The 15,901-nt window shown below is 34.6% G+C and overlaps 1 protein-coding gene across 1 annotated transcript in view; it reads right to left on the reverse strand.

The window, feature by feature from the left end:
- The window catches only part of LOC144963688 (sphingomyelin phosphodiesterase A-like), a 110,251-nt gene that overhangs the window by 29,498 nt on the left and 64,852 nt on the right, over positions 1-15,901 (reverse strand). The window contains exons 9-13 of the mRNA XM_078897643.1: positions 6,614-6,756; positions 5,086-5,194; positions 4,001-4,144; positions 2,693-2,873; positions 1,705-1,801 (exon numbers count right to left, since the gene is read on the reverse strand). Of these exons, the coding sequence (XP_078753769.1) occupies positions 1,705-1,801; positions 2,693-2,873; positions 4,001-4,144; positions 5,086-5,194; positions 6,614-6,756 (674 nt within the window). The remainder of the gene's footprint in view (positions 1-1,704; positions 1,802-2,692; positions 2,874-4,000; positions 4,145-5,085; positions 5,195-6,613; positions 6,757-15,901) is intronic.

The raw sequence follows: 15,901 nt of genomic DNA on the forward strand, positions 1-15,901 counted from the left end.
TCGGTCGAGAACCTGCCTAAAGGCAAAATCGCTTCTCCAGTGGGGACTTCCCACCTGTCCAACATGTACCCGATGTGGGAACGAACCCGAGCATCTAGTTGAACGGTGTGTTGTGACGATGCTTCCGGGCGAGTTTGCAACATGATTTTATAAAGCTATAAATAAGAAAACACCCCGCTATTAACTTCATAGCCGATGCTGTTTGAAAATCGATAATTTCATTGAAACCTCACGCGCATTTTCGCTATAGAGGGAAAACTTTTTAAAAATAAACCACTCGGACATTGTCGCCAGGCCGGCGCCTTAGTTTTTATAACCAGGGAATTCTTCGGTTAGGGCGCCAAACAGGGAGAAAATTTACTGGGATTTATCAATGTTTGGTCGTGTGCATTTCCGCTATATGGGGAATGGTAAAGAAAAACAAACCCCTTCGACGCCCAACTCCCCAGCGCTAGCCCGGCAGACAGGCGAGGGAAATACACAACAAAAAGCATCACATATAATCCCGGGTCTAAGATCACTTTCTGCTTTTCTTATTTTTGGGCCGCCGCCACCGTCTCGATGGTGGGTCGAAGCAGCAATATAAGTAACAAGCAGATCCAAGAAAAGAGTAACGCTTAGCACGAGAGATATGACGCACGTAAGGCGCCGCGGCTAGGTGTTCTATCAATGGAGAGGAGGAGTTCTTTGATTCGTTTGGTTTTCTTTTATTTTTTTTTATTGGTTTGGCTTTCCTTTGTTTTGTTTTTTATTGTTTTGGTTTGCCTGCGCCTTGTGTTTATACGAGCTGAGCATTGCTTGCCCTAAAGAATTTCCATCATTGTCCGGCTTAAAATCCGAGAAGGTTGGGGTTCTACGTTTAATTAATCGCCTACGTATTGGTGCGTATAGGTGTTATTTTGATAGATCAACGGTAGGGGGCAAAGTTATGGTCAATGGCAGGCGGCAATGCTGTGCTTTATTTTGATCGTTCAATGGTCGGCGACTTTGCTTTAGATATCCATCTTCTTCTTTTTACACGAGACAGATGTTTGGACAAGATAAGCTACAACCATTACCTTCTTTAGCTATTGATTGCTTTTGCTCAGATGACCGGTGTTGCGTACAGCGTTGATCAGCTTCTTTGGGTTGAGTTTTCTAAAGAAGCTATTTAATTTTCTCACCGGCTTTGCTTTAGAAAGAAGCAAGGGGCCGCTGGAGCCTCCTCTTAATTGGGGTTCAACTTTTGGAGGTCGATCTAGTCCTGGCCAGGAGCCACGAAGAAACATTTAATTTTCTTCGTATGGGATATGAGAAATCGTGAGCGTTATCCATGCTTGACAATGTTGTCAAGAAATCCCCGAAATTGTCAGGGTCCAACGGAACGTGAAAGGAGGCAGGATAATGATAAGCGCAATTATTAATAGACGCCAGCCGGTCGATCCACCTTTAACTTTCCCCGTCAAGCCGTCTCTCCGCCATTGATAGTAAAATCGGTGTAGTACGCTATGTTTCCAAATCATTGCCATTGATTACATTATGACGACTGTCCGAGAGGCGTGGTAATCTATGTGTTTATTGTTTACGGTATCAAAGTTTTATTCAGAGGCAAACGAAACTATTTTGGGCGAATCCGTCAAAACCCCATTGTGTTGAATGGCTTCCGTTTGATAGCATAAAAGAGAGATGTCAATATAAACGATGTCAACCTTATAAACAACTTACCTGTCTGCGATTATTTTGAAAGACTCTGAGCTAAGGTCTGGGACATTGTATTCCTCTGTAAATCTGTACTGTTTCTTGACGCTCACCGTGTTTTTATCTGAAGAGATGCAGGTGACAGTTTATCATTCTGTTTGGAAAGAGTGATCATGGTAGTGTCTGTAGCACTAGGATGCAAACCAATAGTAGGTTGAGATTATAAGAAAGAGTTGTGGGACCGGATGTGAATTCATGGGTGGTGAGGGTTTTGATCTTTTTGGCTTTGGTGGTTTTAAGGCACGAGAAAAGTCTTTTATTCTGCAGGTGCAAGCCGACTTCCTTTATACAAGTCAAGGTTAGAGGATAATAGATTTTCAAGGCGCATGGTCGATTTACGAATGATGTTAGAATAATTATTGAGTGATGAAACCAGATTGGTAAAGGTAAGTTGTACTCTTTTAAGTGCAAAATTATTTTCCAGTCTGAGGAAATCTCCCACGCTCCTACTTCTAAAATTGAAATGAGGTTCAACATGTTAAAAAGTCTCAGACATGAAGCTTAAACTATGAAACTTGTTAATCAATTGAGTGTAATCAATCAATAATTAAAGAGATATCTTACTGGAAAAAAGTTTCTGGGCATACACACACACACACACACACATATATATATATATATATATATATATATATATATATATATATATATATATATATATATAATATGTGTATGCATATATATATATATATATATATATATATATATATATATATATATATATATATGTGTGTGTGTGTGCGTGTGTGTGTGTGCATGTGCTTTAAATTTGGCCAGAAAATTGCCTTTCTTGTTGAGGCTCGTGTTTATATTTGAAGTAAGATTTTTCTTGCTAAAATGAAATAAAAAGAAGGTATTTTGTGGTAGAACACAAGAATGAACTCCACAACATTTATTATGAAGATGACTTTGTATCATTTGTTTTGTACATATTTTATCCTATAACAAGTCTCACCGTTGGCCTCTTGTAAGTCGACATAGTACTGTACATAATCCAAAGGTTGAAAAGTGTTTTTATCCAAAGAAAACACTCTATAGGATGGGTTGGTGCCAAGACGGTAATAGATGTAGGGGGTTATGGACGGAGCTGCAAGAAAGGCACCTGTCGCCTTACTTCTGTTCAATGGATCCGTGCTCTATAAAATACATTTTGTCACATGTCTTTATATGTTTTTGTTAACCTGTTAACAGCCATACTCTAGAAAAACTCGTATTTAAAAATTTGACCAGAAACACGCCCATCGATTATCGATCAATTTAAATGACCTTCTTCTTGGAAAAAAAATAAACCCTCTCAAACCTGGGACTTGTTAAACTTCTACACGTTTGTTGAATCGTAAAGAGTTTTTTTTTTAAAAAATAAAAGCAAGTTTAAATAACTTTAGCTTTCTATATAAAAACATTATTTTGTTACTTTGAGTGATTTGCCTTCTTAATGGGAAATATTAGCAAAGTATAATTATTGATCACAGCCAATATCTTTCTTCTATTGTCTAATGTCCAAACTACTTTTTATACTCTACATACTTTGATAGGACATATGTTTTATTTTGTATTAAAAAAAACTCAAGGTAAAGTCTTAATTATCAAAATTATGTAAATAAAATCGTCCTACTTTATATGGCAATTAAGTTTAAATTTACATCTTTAATGTTACTTAAGATAGTTCGTTGTAAAAGAGCATTGAATGAAATTTATAAAATTATGTCTCGAAAGAGACAAAGGGGTATATAAAAGAAAGAGATATATAATATTATTTCCGATCAAAAATAAACATTGCAAAACCAAATGCCTGATTGGAAGTTCAATAAACACAGAGAAACATCAGTACAATCACTAACAGGTTCAATAATACAAAGTTTAACAATAAAGTAATTGCGATACATGATAAAAATAAAGGCCAAAATGAGAGGTAAAATGGACTTGAAAACCTTATGAAAAACTATTCTGCAAACAAGAATAAATGCACGAATCTCAAGACAAAAGAAATATGATAACATTAGTCGCTATCAATATTGTTTGCAAATAATGTATGAAGGAAATTAAAGAGCAATTTTGCAAATGGCTGAGATACACGAAGCGTGAATTGATGGTTTGGTTATAATCCAGTAAACTTTTATTCCATGATAAAAATGAATACCACAATAATTATCATTGATAGTTGTATTCATATTTTGTTGGGTTTTATTTTTTATTATCAATTTAAAAAAATAATTCTTGATATTAGTTTAAAGATAGAAAAATTGGAGTATATCAATCTCACCACGACAAAAGTATCAGTGTGCTCGTGTCCATACAGCATGAGGATAATGACGTCTTGATATTCTTTCACCAACATCTCCATAGTAATCGTGTAGGGCTCATATGTGTTTATGTGACTAGGTTTCATGTGGCTCATTAAAATAACCTAGATGTTGAGGGGAATAAACACGGAATAAAAGTGTTATGTCAAAAAATTGATTTTAATCTCATTGAAAGTGTAAAACCAATCTTCCAGAGGATATTTGTAACATTCACACTTCCATTGATTATGGAACCGGAAGACTAGAAAGTGTGACGTCACGATTTCTCTGCCCTATTGAGTTGGGGTAAAACAAGAGAAATTTTAGATATTTTGATACATTTATTATTCGTCCCAAAATTTAGATTTATTATTTAAACATACAATGAACACTAACCAAAGTCAATTATCCCCCCCCCCCCCCCCCCCCTGGATCCCTTAAAAGAAACATTACCATGTAAATCGTCTTGTGGTTTAAGTACAACCATTTTAAACAAATTAAACAAAATTACCTGCATTTATTCCGTTACATCTGACAAATTCAGAATCTATTATACGATAATAGATAACGTACGGCAAAATACAGAAGAAAAACGTAAAAAGTAAAAATAACCTTTGTATTGTTGATAAGTTTAAGCAACATAATTACATCTACGGATGATTATAATATTAGTGATAGTGATGGTGATGATGGTGATGATGATGATAATGATGATGACAACGATGATAGTAGTGGTGGTGGTGGTGATTGTGGCGGTGGTGGTGATCGAAAATATGACTACTACTACTACTACTACTACTACTACTACTACTACTACCACTACTACCACTACCACTACTACCACTACTACCACTACTACCACTACCACTACTACTACTACTAATACTACTACTACTACTACTACTACTACTATAACTAATACAACTGCTACTACTATTGCTACTACTACTACGACTACTACTACTACAACTACTACAACTACTACTAATACTACTACAACTACTACTAATACTACTAATACTACTACTACTACTACTACTACTACTACTTCTACTAGTCCTCTCACTTTTTCAGAGTTTATCCTTGCGTCATCCAATGTCTTTCTAATGAACTGGCGCTGGCGTCTGGAGGCTGGATCAACAGTGGACATAAAGGCCAAAGGATTCAAACGATATCTACAAATAAATAGGAACATTTTTATTTTACCCATGCCAATTATTATTATTATTATTATTATTATTACTATTATTATTATTACTATTATTATTATTACTATTATTATTATTACTATTATTATTATTACTATTATTATTATTACTATTATTATTATTATTATTATTATTATTATTATTATTATTATTATTACTATTATTATTATTACTATTATTATTATTACTATTATTATTATTACTATTATTATTATTATTATTATTATTATTATTATTATTATTATTATTATTATTATTATTACTATTACTATTATTATTATTATTATTATTATTATTATTATTATTATTATTATTATTATTATTATTATTATGACGATGACGATGACGATGACGATGATGATGATGATGATGATGATGATGATATCATCATCATCATTATTATTAATAGTATTATTATTATTATTATTATTATTATTATTATTATTATTATTATTATTATTATTATTATTATTATTATTATTATTATTATGTCTTATTAGCAGCAGTAGTAGTAATAGTAGTAGACGTATTAGTAGTAGTAATAGTAGTAGTAGTAATAGTAGTAGTAGTAGTAGTAGTAGTAGTAGTAGTAGTAGTAGTAGTAGTAGTAGTAGTAGTAGTAGTAGTAGTAGTAGTAGAAGTAGTAGTAGAAGTAGTAGTAGAAGTAGTAGTAGTCATAGTAGTAGTAGTCATAGTAGTAGTAAATAGTAGTAGTAGTAGAGTAGTAGTAGTAGTAGTAGTAGTAGTAGTAGTAGTAGTAGTAAATAGTAGTAATAGTAGTAATAGTAGTAGTAATAGTAGTAGTAATAGTAGTAGTAAGTAGTAGTAGTATAGTAGTAGTAATAGTAGTAGTAGTAGTAGTAGTAGTAGTAGTAGTAGTAGTAAGTAGTAGTAGTAGTAGTAGTAGTAGTAGTAGTAGTAGAGTAGTAGTAGTAGTAGTAGTAGTAGTAGAGTAGTAGTAGTAGCAGTAGCAGTAGTAGTAGTAGTAGTAGTAGTAGTAGTGGCAGTAATAGTAGCTGTTGTTGAGATATTATTATTATTATTATTATTATTATTATTATTATTATTATTATTAATTATTATTATTATTATTAACATTATTATTAATTATTATTATTATTATTATTATTATTATTATTATTATTATTATTATTATTATTATTATTATTGTTATTATTATTATTATTATTATTGTTGTTGTTGTTGTTATCATAGCGTCGTCAACTGTTATCATCCATCGTTGTTATTGTTATTATTAATATGGTATTATCTAATACTACTCTGTATTTAATCATTTTATTTACTGGAGGTCATTCCTCTATATTTAATTGAAAGTTAATATTAATTTAAAGTTCAATAACACATTGAGTAATAAAAATTACTTACGCATATAACGAATTAATAGACAGAATTCTTAGTCCATCCTTGACGAGTGTTGTGTAAAATCCGTGGTCTTCAATATTCTTTCTCTGGTTTTCATCCAGTGGGAAAAGTGCAGCCCATTCAGTAGACAACTCTTTAAGAATGGTCTAAAAATTGATGGTTGTTTGGGATTCAGCGTATTTATTAGAGTCATTGAACTATACTTATCTATCAGAGCAACAATTATCTTTATCATCTTCAATTTATTAAACAAGGAAATTATATAAATTTTTGCTTTATGTATCCGGGTTATGTCAATTTGATTAATCAATTATCTGTAGCTTAAATATGCGAACTGAAGTTATACAGAATTTTATACGTCCCTCATTAAAACAAATTATTGATATTATTAGAAAATACCGAAATCAAACTGAGAGGTCAACAAAGTTTCGTAGAACCGAATTCAGCAAGCAATGGCTGGTAGAGCTTCATTGAAGCCCTATTCAGAATGGAATCGGTAAGCTGGCATCCTATACAGATGGTATTGAGCAATTACTATTGTGAGTTCTAGCAAAGAAGAACATTTAAAGAACACATATATACTAATAAAATGATTTTTTGAATTGTAAAATAAAAGTTAAAATGTCCTGCCGTTGGTGTAATATTTCAATTTTCAAACATCTCACCACACTCTAAAATTCAGTCAATTGTCAATATATTATATCTATGGTATAAAAATGCTCATATCTGGACAGGCGACATGATTTAGCGACGAAGATAGCTGAGGCAATGTTTTGCGCTGTGGTCTGATTTGATATCTAAAGAGGTACATTAGAACAAAATCATTGTATTCATATAATATGGATAATGTGGCCCATGCGATATTTCATTTAGCTCTAAAGACCTGAACTTAAACAGTCAACATTTTTACCACCTTTGATATAACCAACTGCTAGATTAGAAGATTTTTTTTTCTGAAATCCCGTCCACTAAACAGCAGTAATTGGTAGTTAAGTCTATTAGATCTAGTGAAAAGAAGTTGTCTATGTTATATACAACTTTATGCTAGCAATTGTTCTTATCCGCCTAATGCTACATAAACTGGGATAATCTACGTTTCCATGGGCCTAGAGACTGATGTAATAGGGTTACGAATACCTTATTGTGAGTCCGGTTGTGTGCTCATTGGTGAGAAATGTTCATGAGAAAATATTCATGCGTGGTAGACGCTAACGGTATATTCCGTCTTTTGTGTATTTGTATATTTGTGAGTAGAATTTAGTGAGTAGTGTTTATCATTTCCCCTCATTCCCTATCTCGCCCCTTTGTAAGTTGCAGCGATTGGTGGAGAGCGAAGTTACCTTATATGGACATAGCCATCCCGTTTGGGTGGACAGCTTGATTTTTATAGAATTTTATGTGGTTAAAATTAGCAACTCTTTCAACATTTCCTTATATGGAAACTAAAATTTCACCAGGGCTTTCCGCCCACATACCTTTTAGGCCTTTATAAAGAGCAGCAGTTCTGTGCGGCTTCACTCTTGCTTTTACTTTATTAAACGATATATTATTTTAGTGTAACTTAAGTTACTTTGCTTATTTCATTCCTTAGTTTATCTCTGTGTTTTAAATTCCTCTTTTTCCAAGGTGAGTTGCTGCCAGAATATTTCTTAGACTAAATTTATAATGTTAAGATTTCAGAGATTGTTAATAATGGTGATAATAATGGTAATAATAATGATAATAATGGTAATAATAATAATAATAATAATAATAATAATAATAATAATAATAATAATAAGACTGGAATTATGGTATATATGATGATTTTGATATTTGATGTTTTTGTCTTACATGCTATTGATAATGATAACGTTGTGAGTACGTTGGTTAGTCTCATCTTGGAAGGTATGGTGTTGCCGCTGGATGGTAACCATGTCCTTGTCTCTGGGGCGATATATGTTTTACGGGAGATAATTACATTGAATTGTCTTTATGGTGATGGGGGAGAAACGTTGGTTGTTTTGGGGCGGCTCGGGGCCGTATATTTGATGCGTAAAAGACGTATCTGACATAACCTTCGTTGGCTCTCTGGCTTCATCATGTAATCAGGCCTGACTCGTAATTACGTGGGAGATCGCTGATGACGTCGTCTCTAATACGACAGTAGTCATGTTAAACCGCTGACATACGGTGTATGCCAGTCATGTACTCACAAGTTACTCGTTGACTCTGGAGGTGTAATTGATGATTACAGGACAATCTCAGCGTGAGTTACATATTGGTGACTCACTTAGGTTTATGCTGACTTTTTGATGAAATGATATTCTCGTATCATAATATGTAAATATTGAGGAATACTAAATGCTTATGTATGTGAACAAATGTTATGTTGTTATTGTCATAATGATTTGGGATAGGAGATCGTTCGTTATCATTGTTGTTTATCATTATATACATTTATACATCTTTTGTATTGATGGTATTGGTAATAATCATTGTAGTAATTGTTGGTGATGATTTGAGAGAGGAATGTTGGTTGTTCTGGGGCGGCTCGGGGCCGTATATATTTGATGCGCATTTAGACGTATCTTACATAACCTTTGTTTGCTCTCTGGTCTCATCAGATGAATGTGATGATTATAATATGATGATGATGATGATGATGATGGTGATGGTGATGGTGATGGTGATGGTGATGGTGATGATGATGGTGATGATGATGATGATGATGATGATGACGACGACGATGGTGATGTTGTGACGCGGACAGCGTCGATGGTGACGACGACAGTTGGTATAATGTTGTGAGTCGTGATCGCTGTCGCGTGACGAAAGATTGCTACCTATAGTGTGTGTGTGACTGTGTAGCGCATGTAGTATGTAGTGTAATTGTTGTCGTTATTGTTGTTATCGTCATTGAATGTTGATCATTGTTTGATCAAACTAGACTCTTGCTTTTACTTTATTAAACGATATATTATTTTAGTGTAACTTAAGTTACTTTGCTTATTTCATTCCTTAGTTTATCTCTGTGTTTTAAATTCCTCTTTTTCCAAGAGTCAACAATCCATCTGGGAACCGGGACGTGGCTTGATCGAATACCCCTAGACAGATAGAGGCCACGTTTACTTAGTACCTTCAACTACAACTCCTTCTCCTGCTCTCTTGAAGTTTCCGCTTCCAAAATCTTTATAACACCTTTAATTTCTTCAATTGATGATTTTGCGCCAACATCCTGCGCATAACATACATTCACCCATTAAGTGAAGTGAATAAGTTTCCATCCCTACTACATTTGGGGGCTCGTCCGGGATCATGATGGATGATACAACAGATTTGTCAACAAAACCAACATTAACGTGTGAACGAAGATGGAGGTGGAACAACGAATCGTTTCTGGCAGAGGAGGACGTGACAAGAACGGTGGACAACCTGAAGGTGTCTGTGATTGGCAGCAGTGACGGATGGAAGCCTGGACTCTCCCTTGGGTCGGAAGGGTGTGTGGCAGCAGATGTGACCGGACTTAAGTGTGTGACAGTGCAGGTGCCAGAGTGGGGCGTCAGCAGCATGGTCTTGGGGCAGATGACTAACAGATCTGCCATGGTAGACAAGTGGCTGGGGCGCATGGAACCTGACGTCAGATGGAAAGGTCTACACATGATTGGCTGGATCCGCCAAGACTGGACAAGTGCCAGATGCCTGTGAGTTCTGGGGCTGCAGCAGACGGCAGTGTGAAGCTTCACACGACATCTATTTTTTTTGGAACAATTTGGTTGATACATTATAACCCCATGTGAGAAGTGAGAAATTAATTGTAATGTGTTGATTAGATGTTTAGTTGTAATAATGGGATCATAATTAAAACTAATAAGCTCATTGTATGGCTTTAAAAATGGAGTCAATTATTAGTTGAATAGGGCAGATGCGATAAGATTTGCTTTTAGAACTCTGGATAATTACTAAAAGTTGTTTAAAAATAGAGACTTGTATACGGATATTTTATGTTTTTGCTTCTACTCGCTTTAGTTTCACAAGGTTCGATAGAATATTTCTCATTACTATTGATTATATGCCATGTCCTTATTATTTCTGATTCTTATATTCTAACATTTAACATGTTATGAAGGCCCGACGTAGATGGGTGGTGGAGTTGCCGACGTTGTCAATTTAATCTCAGCATCTTTTATACGGCAGGCTGACTGACAGGGAGCGGGATGCTCTGTTAAAGAAGCAGTGGTCTGTGCGTGGCAAGTATCTTCTTGGGGAGGATGCGGGGAGCCAATGTAAAAATGGATGGCTGCGTGTGGTTGACAGGCAACTATGCTTTTTAAACTCGGACATTAAGATAAAGCAGGTCCAGATTTTTTACCACTGAGGTAATAAGCGGGAAGATTCTGATGGACATTGTAACAGAAATTAAAGGCGCATATCAATAGATAGTGGTATTGTAAGTGACGTGTTTAAGACGAAGACGATGAGGTGGCGAAGAGGTGCGGTAGTTATTAGTGCAAAGTATGTATGACAAAATGCAATGGGTTACCATTCAAGCTATGATCCATGCATACAAACAGACAGACGCATGAGCGACACTTCATGACAATGACAGTGTGACGAAATTAGAGAGGTGTAGCAGCGAAGTGAGGGCTGAACGCAGAACTTAGTGGGGTCGGTGCAGTGAGTCGTGACAGAATAAACAGAGTAGATACTGCCACTGACAGGAATTGACATTGATATCAATAACGACGTTGCAGGTGATGCTGACAGATGCAATGGAGACGAAACTGAGACAGTTACTCGAAGGTCAACGAGACAAACGAAGGTGCCTGCTCAGCTGTCAGATTTCATTATCCGTTACAAATAGTGGGCTGGGGATTACAAATAAGATTTGTGGGTAGCTGGGTATTAACTCTTTGTAACACATGTGGGTTTGCAAGGGTTTCTTTTTTACAAAATGAGTTATTTTTGCTTTATTTTTGTTTAACTCTCTCAGATCATAGAGCTGTTGAGTAGAACATCCTGGCGTATGCCCGGGTCTTACACGTGTCCTAAATTATGTCAGGGCATGTTAAATGGTTAATCAAAAGATGTTTGATTGTATGTCAATTGTAATAACATAGAACCATGTTGTTATTATATTTCAGATATGATGATTTTGAACTTGTGTATTGTCAAAACTCGGGACGAGTTTTCAGTTCTCAGGGGGAGTAATGTAATAGGGTTACGAATACCTTATTGTTAGTCCGGTTGTGTGCTCATTGGTGAGAAATGTTCATGAGAAAATATTCATGCGTGGTAGACGCTAACGGTATATTCCGTCTTTTGTGTATTTGTATATTTGTGAGTAGAATTTAGTGAGTAGTGTTTATCATTTCCCCTCATTCCCTATCTCGCCCCTTTGTAAGTTGCAGCGATTGGTGGAGAGCGAAGTTACCTTATATGGACATAGCCATCCCGTTTGGGTGGACAGCTTGATTTTTATAGAATTTTATGTGGTTAAAATTAGCAACTCTTTCAACATTTCCTTATATGGAAACTAAAATTTCACCAGGGCTTTCCGCCCACATACCTTTTAGGCCTTTATAAAGAGCAGCAGTTCTGTGCGGCTTCACTCTTGCTTTTACTTTATTAAACGATATATTATTTTAGTGTAACTTAAGTTACTTTGCTTATTTCATTCCTTAGTTTATCTCTGTGTTTTAAATTCCTCTTTTTCCAAGGTGAGTTGCTGCCAGAATATTTCTTAGACTAAATTTATAATGTTAAGATTTCAGAGATTGTTAATAATGGTGATAATAATGGTAATAATAATGATAATAATAATAATAATAATAATAATAATAATAATAATAATAATAATAATAATAATAATAATAATAATAATAATATTAAGACTGGAATTATGGTATATATGATGATTTTGATATTTGATGTTTTTGTCTTACATGCTATTGATAATGATAACGTTGTGAGTACGTTGGTTAGTCTCATCTTGGAAGGTATGGTGTTGCCGCTGGATGGTAACCATGTCCTTGTCTCTGGGGCGATATATGTTTTACGGGAGATAATTACATTGAATTGTCTTTATGGTGATGGGGGAGAAACGTTGGTTGTTTTGGGGCGGCTCGGGCCGTATATTTGATGCGTAAAAGACGTATCTGACATAACCTTCGTTGGCTCTCTGGCTTCATCATGTAATCAGGCCTGACTCGTAATTACGTGGGAGATCGCTGATGACGTCGTCTCTAATACGACAGTAGTCGTGTTAAACCGCTGACATACGGTGTATGCCAGTCATGTACTCACAAGTTACTCGTTGACTCTGGAGGTGTAATTGATGATTACAGGACAATCTCAGCGTGAGTTACATATTGGTGACTCACTTAGGTTTATGCTGACTTTTTGATGAAATGATATTCTCGTATCATAATATGTAAATATTGAGGAATACTAAATGCTTATGTATGTGAACAAATGTTGTTATGTTGTTATTGTCATAATGATTTGGGATAAGAGATCGTTCGTTATCATTGTTGTTTATCATTATATACATTTATACATCTTTTGTATTGATGGTATTGGTAATAATCATTGTAGTAATTGTTGGTGATGATTTGAGAGAGGAATGTTGGTTGTTCTGGGGCGGCTCGGGGCCGTATATATTTGATGCGCATTTAGACGTATCTTACATAACCTTTGTTTGCTCTCTGGTCTCATCAGATGAATGTGATTATAATATGATGATGGTGATGGTGATGGTGATGGTGATGATGATGGTGATGACGACGACGATGGTGATGTTGTGACGCGGACAGCGTCGATGGTGACGACGACAGTTGGTATAATGTTGTGAGTCGTGATCGCTGTCGCGTGACGAAAGATTGCTACCTATAGTGTGTGTGTGACTGTGTAGCGCATGTAGTATGTAGTGTAATTGTTGTCGTTATTGTTGTTATCGTCATTGAATGTTGATCATTGTTTGATCAAACTAGACTCTTGCTTTTACTTTATTAAACGATATATTATTTTAGTGTAACTTAAGTTACTTTGCTTATTTCATTCCTTAGTTTATCTCTGTGTTTTAAATTCCTCTTTTTCCAAGAGTCAACAATCCATCTGGGAACCGGGACGTGGCTTGATCGAATACCCCTAGACAGATAGAGGCCACGTTTACTTAGTACCTTCAACTACAACTCCTTCTCCTGCTCTCTTGAAGTTTCCGCTTCCAAAATCTTTATAACACCTTTAATTTCTTCAATTGATGATTTTGCGCCAACATCCTGCGCATAACATATATCCACCCATCAACTAGTAAAAAACAAACAGTTTACATCCCTACTACACTGACATTCGTCATATTATTCTATGGCTCTGACAGAGTATCATAAATGTGGCCATTATCGTAAAAGGTTATTTTCTCGGGATGAATAAGATCATCAAAAGCGAATTTAGAATAAAATTAAGAGAAATATTAACTTTGAGTTTGTTACAATGTTAGAATTGCATAATTTCTCTATCATAAAGAATAATGCCTAGCCTGACGTTTCATATTTGTAGCTATCAATCAGAGCTACAAAGTCTACAACTAAAGTTCTGAGTTCAGATAGATTATAATGAATGCATTGTCTAAGCAGTCGCGTGCGTAATGGCCATATCCATAACTATTCATTTCGAAAAATGACTTGTCAGATTAATCCTAAAGTTTTACGTCATTTACCATTTACACAAACAATCATTCTATGGCACAATATTAATGGGAAACACAGAATAAGTACATTTAGTTAGAATAATTCTACCAGTAATATCTTATTACCTTCGTCTGTTTTGGGTACATGGTGACAATAAATAATCGAAAATTGGATTTCAATTTATTGCCCGATACAAGTTCGAAATATTAAGATTTAATTCTAAAATATGTTTTCTCAGCTCTACTATTAATTGAAATGCATCTTTCTTTATCCCATCCAATAGCATGCATTTACCCTAATCTGAGATCATTGCCTTTGTTATATACATTATCAAAATCAGGTGCACAGTCTTGTCTTGTGACAAAATAAAGTGATGATAGGTATGATCTGTGACAAGATGCGTGACATAATTCTGGTCCAGTGTTGTGGTATAATCTTTATATTAATAGTAATAATGATAATAATAATAATAACAATAATAATAATAATAATAATAATAATAATAATAATAATAATAGTATTGATGATGATGATAATAATAATAATAATAATAATAATATTATTATTATTATCATTATTATTATTATCATTACTATTATTATGAACATGATGATGATGATGATGATGATGATAATAATAATAATAATAATAATAATAATAATAATAATAATAATAATAATCATTATCATCATCATCATTATAATAATAATAATGATGATGATGATAATAATAATAATAATGATAATAATAATGATAATAATAATGATAATAATAATAGTAATAATAATAATAATAATAGTAATAATATCAATGATAATAATAATAGTAATAGTAATAGTAATAGTGATAATAGTAATAGTGATAATAGTAATAATAATGATAATGATAATAATAATGATAATAATGATAATAATAATAATAATAATGATAATAATAATAATGAGAAGAAGAAGAAGCAGAATAATAATAATAATAATAATAATAATAATAATAATAATAATAATAATAATAATAATTGTGCGCACTTATATAGGGCCAACATCATCCAATATATGGTGATATCTTATTATAAAATGCCTGGCAAATCCGATTTTCTGTTCCATTAAGGCTCCATAGCCACCAAAACATTGCCACTAAATCTTGAATGGCGTTTGCAATTTTTCTGAAGATGGTGTTTGTGTACCTATGAGTTTGATTGGGTCATACTAAAAGGCATCCGGAGCCGTCCGGAGCTATCTGGAGCCTTCCGGAGAGCCGTCTGGAGGTCATCTAGAGCATTCTCAACCCATCCGGAGACCCTCAGACCTGTACGAACCTTTCCAGATCTTTTTCGTCTTCCGAATGCTCCTCAAATTACGCTGGACGGCTCCGAACGGCAATTAGTGATACTAAAAGCCGTCCGGAGCCTTCCGCGGGCCCTTGGAAGCCGTCCGGAGATCATCTAAAGCATTTTCAAGCCATCCGGGGGCCCTCAGCCCTGTACAAACTTTTCCAGAAGTCTTCTGCCTTCCGAAAGCTCCTCACATTACGCCGGACGGCTCTGGACGACAATTAGTATTCAGTGGCGGTTTTAATAGTGGGCAGGGTGGGCACAGCCCAACCTGTTATTATCAAGTGCCGCCTG

The sequence above is a fragment of the Berghia stephanieae genome, chromosome 2, assembly GCF_034508935.2.
Source record: "Berghia stephanieae isolate SIO BIC M18660-M18661 chromosome 2, UCSD_Bste_1.3, whole genome shotgun sequence".
Classification (NCBI taxonomy): Eukaryota; Metazoa; Mollusca; class Gastropoda; order Nudibranchia; family Aeolidiidae; genus Berghia; species Berghia stephanieae.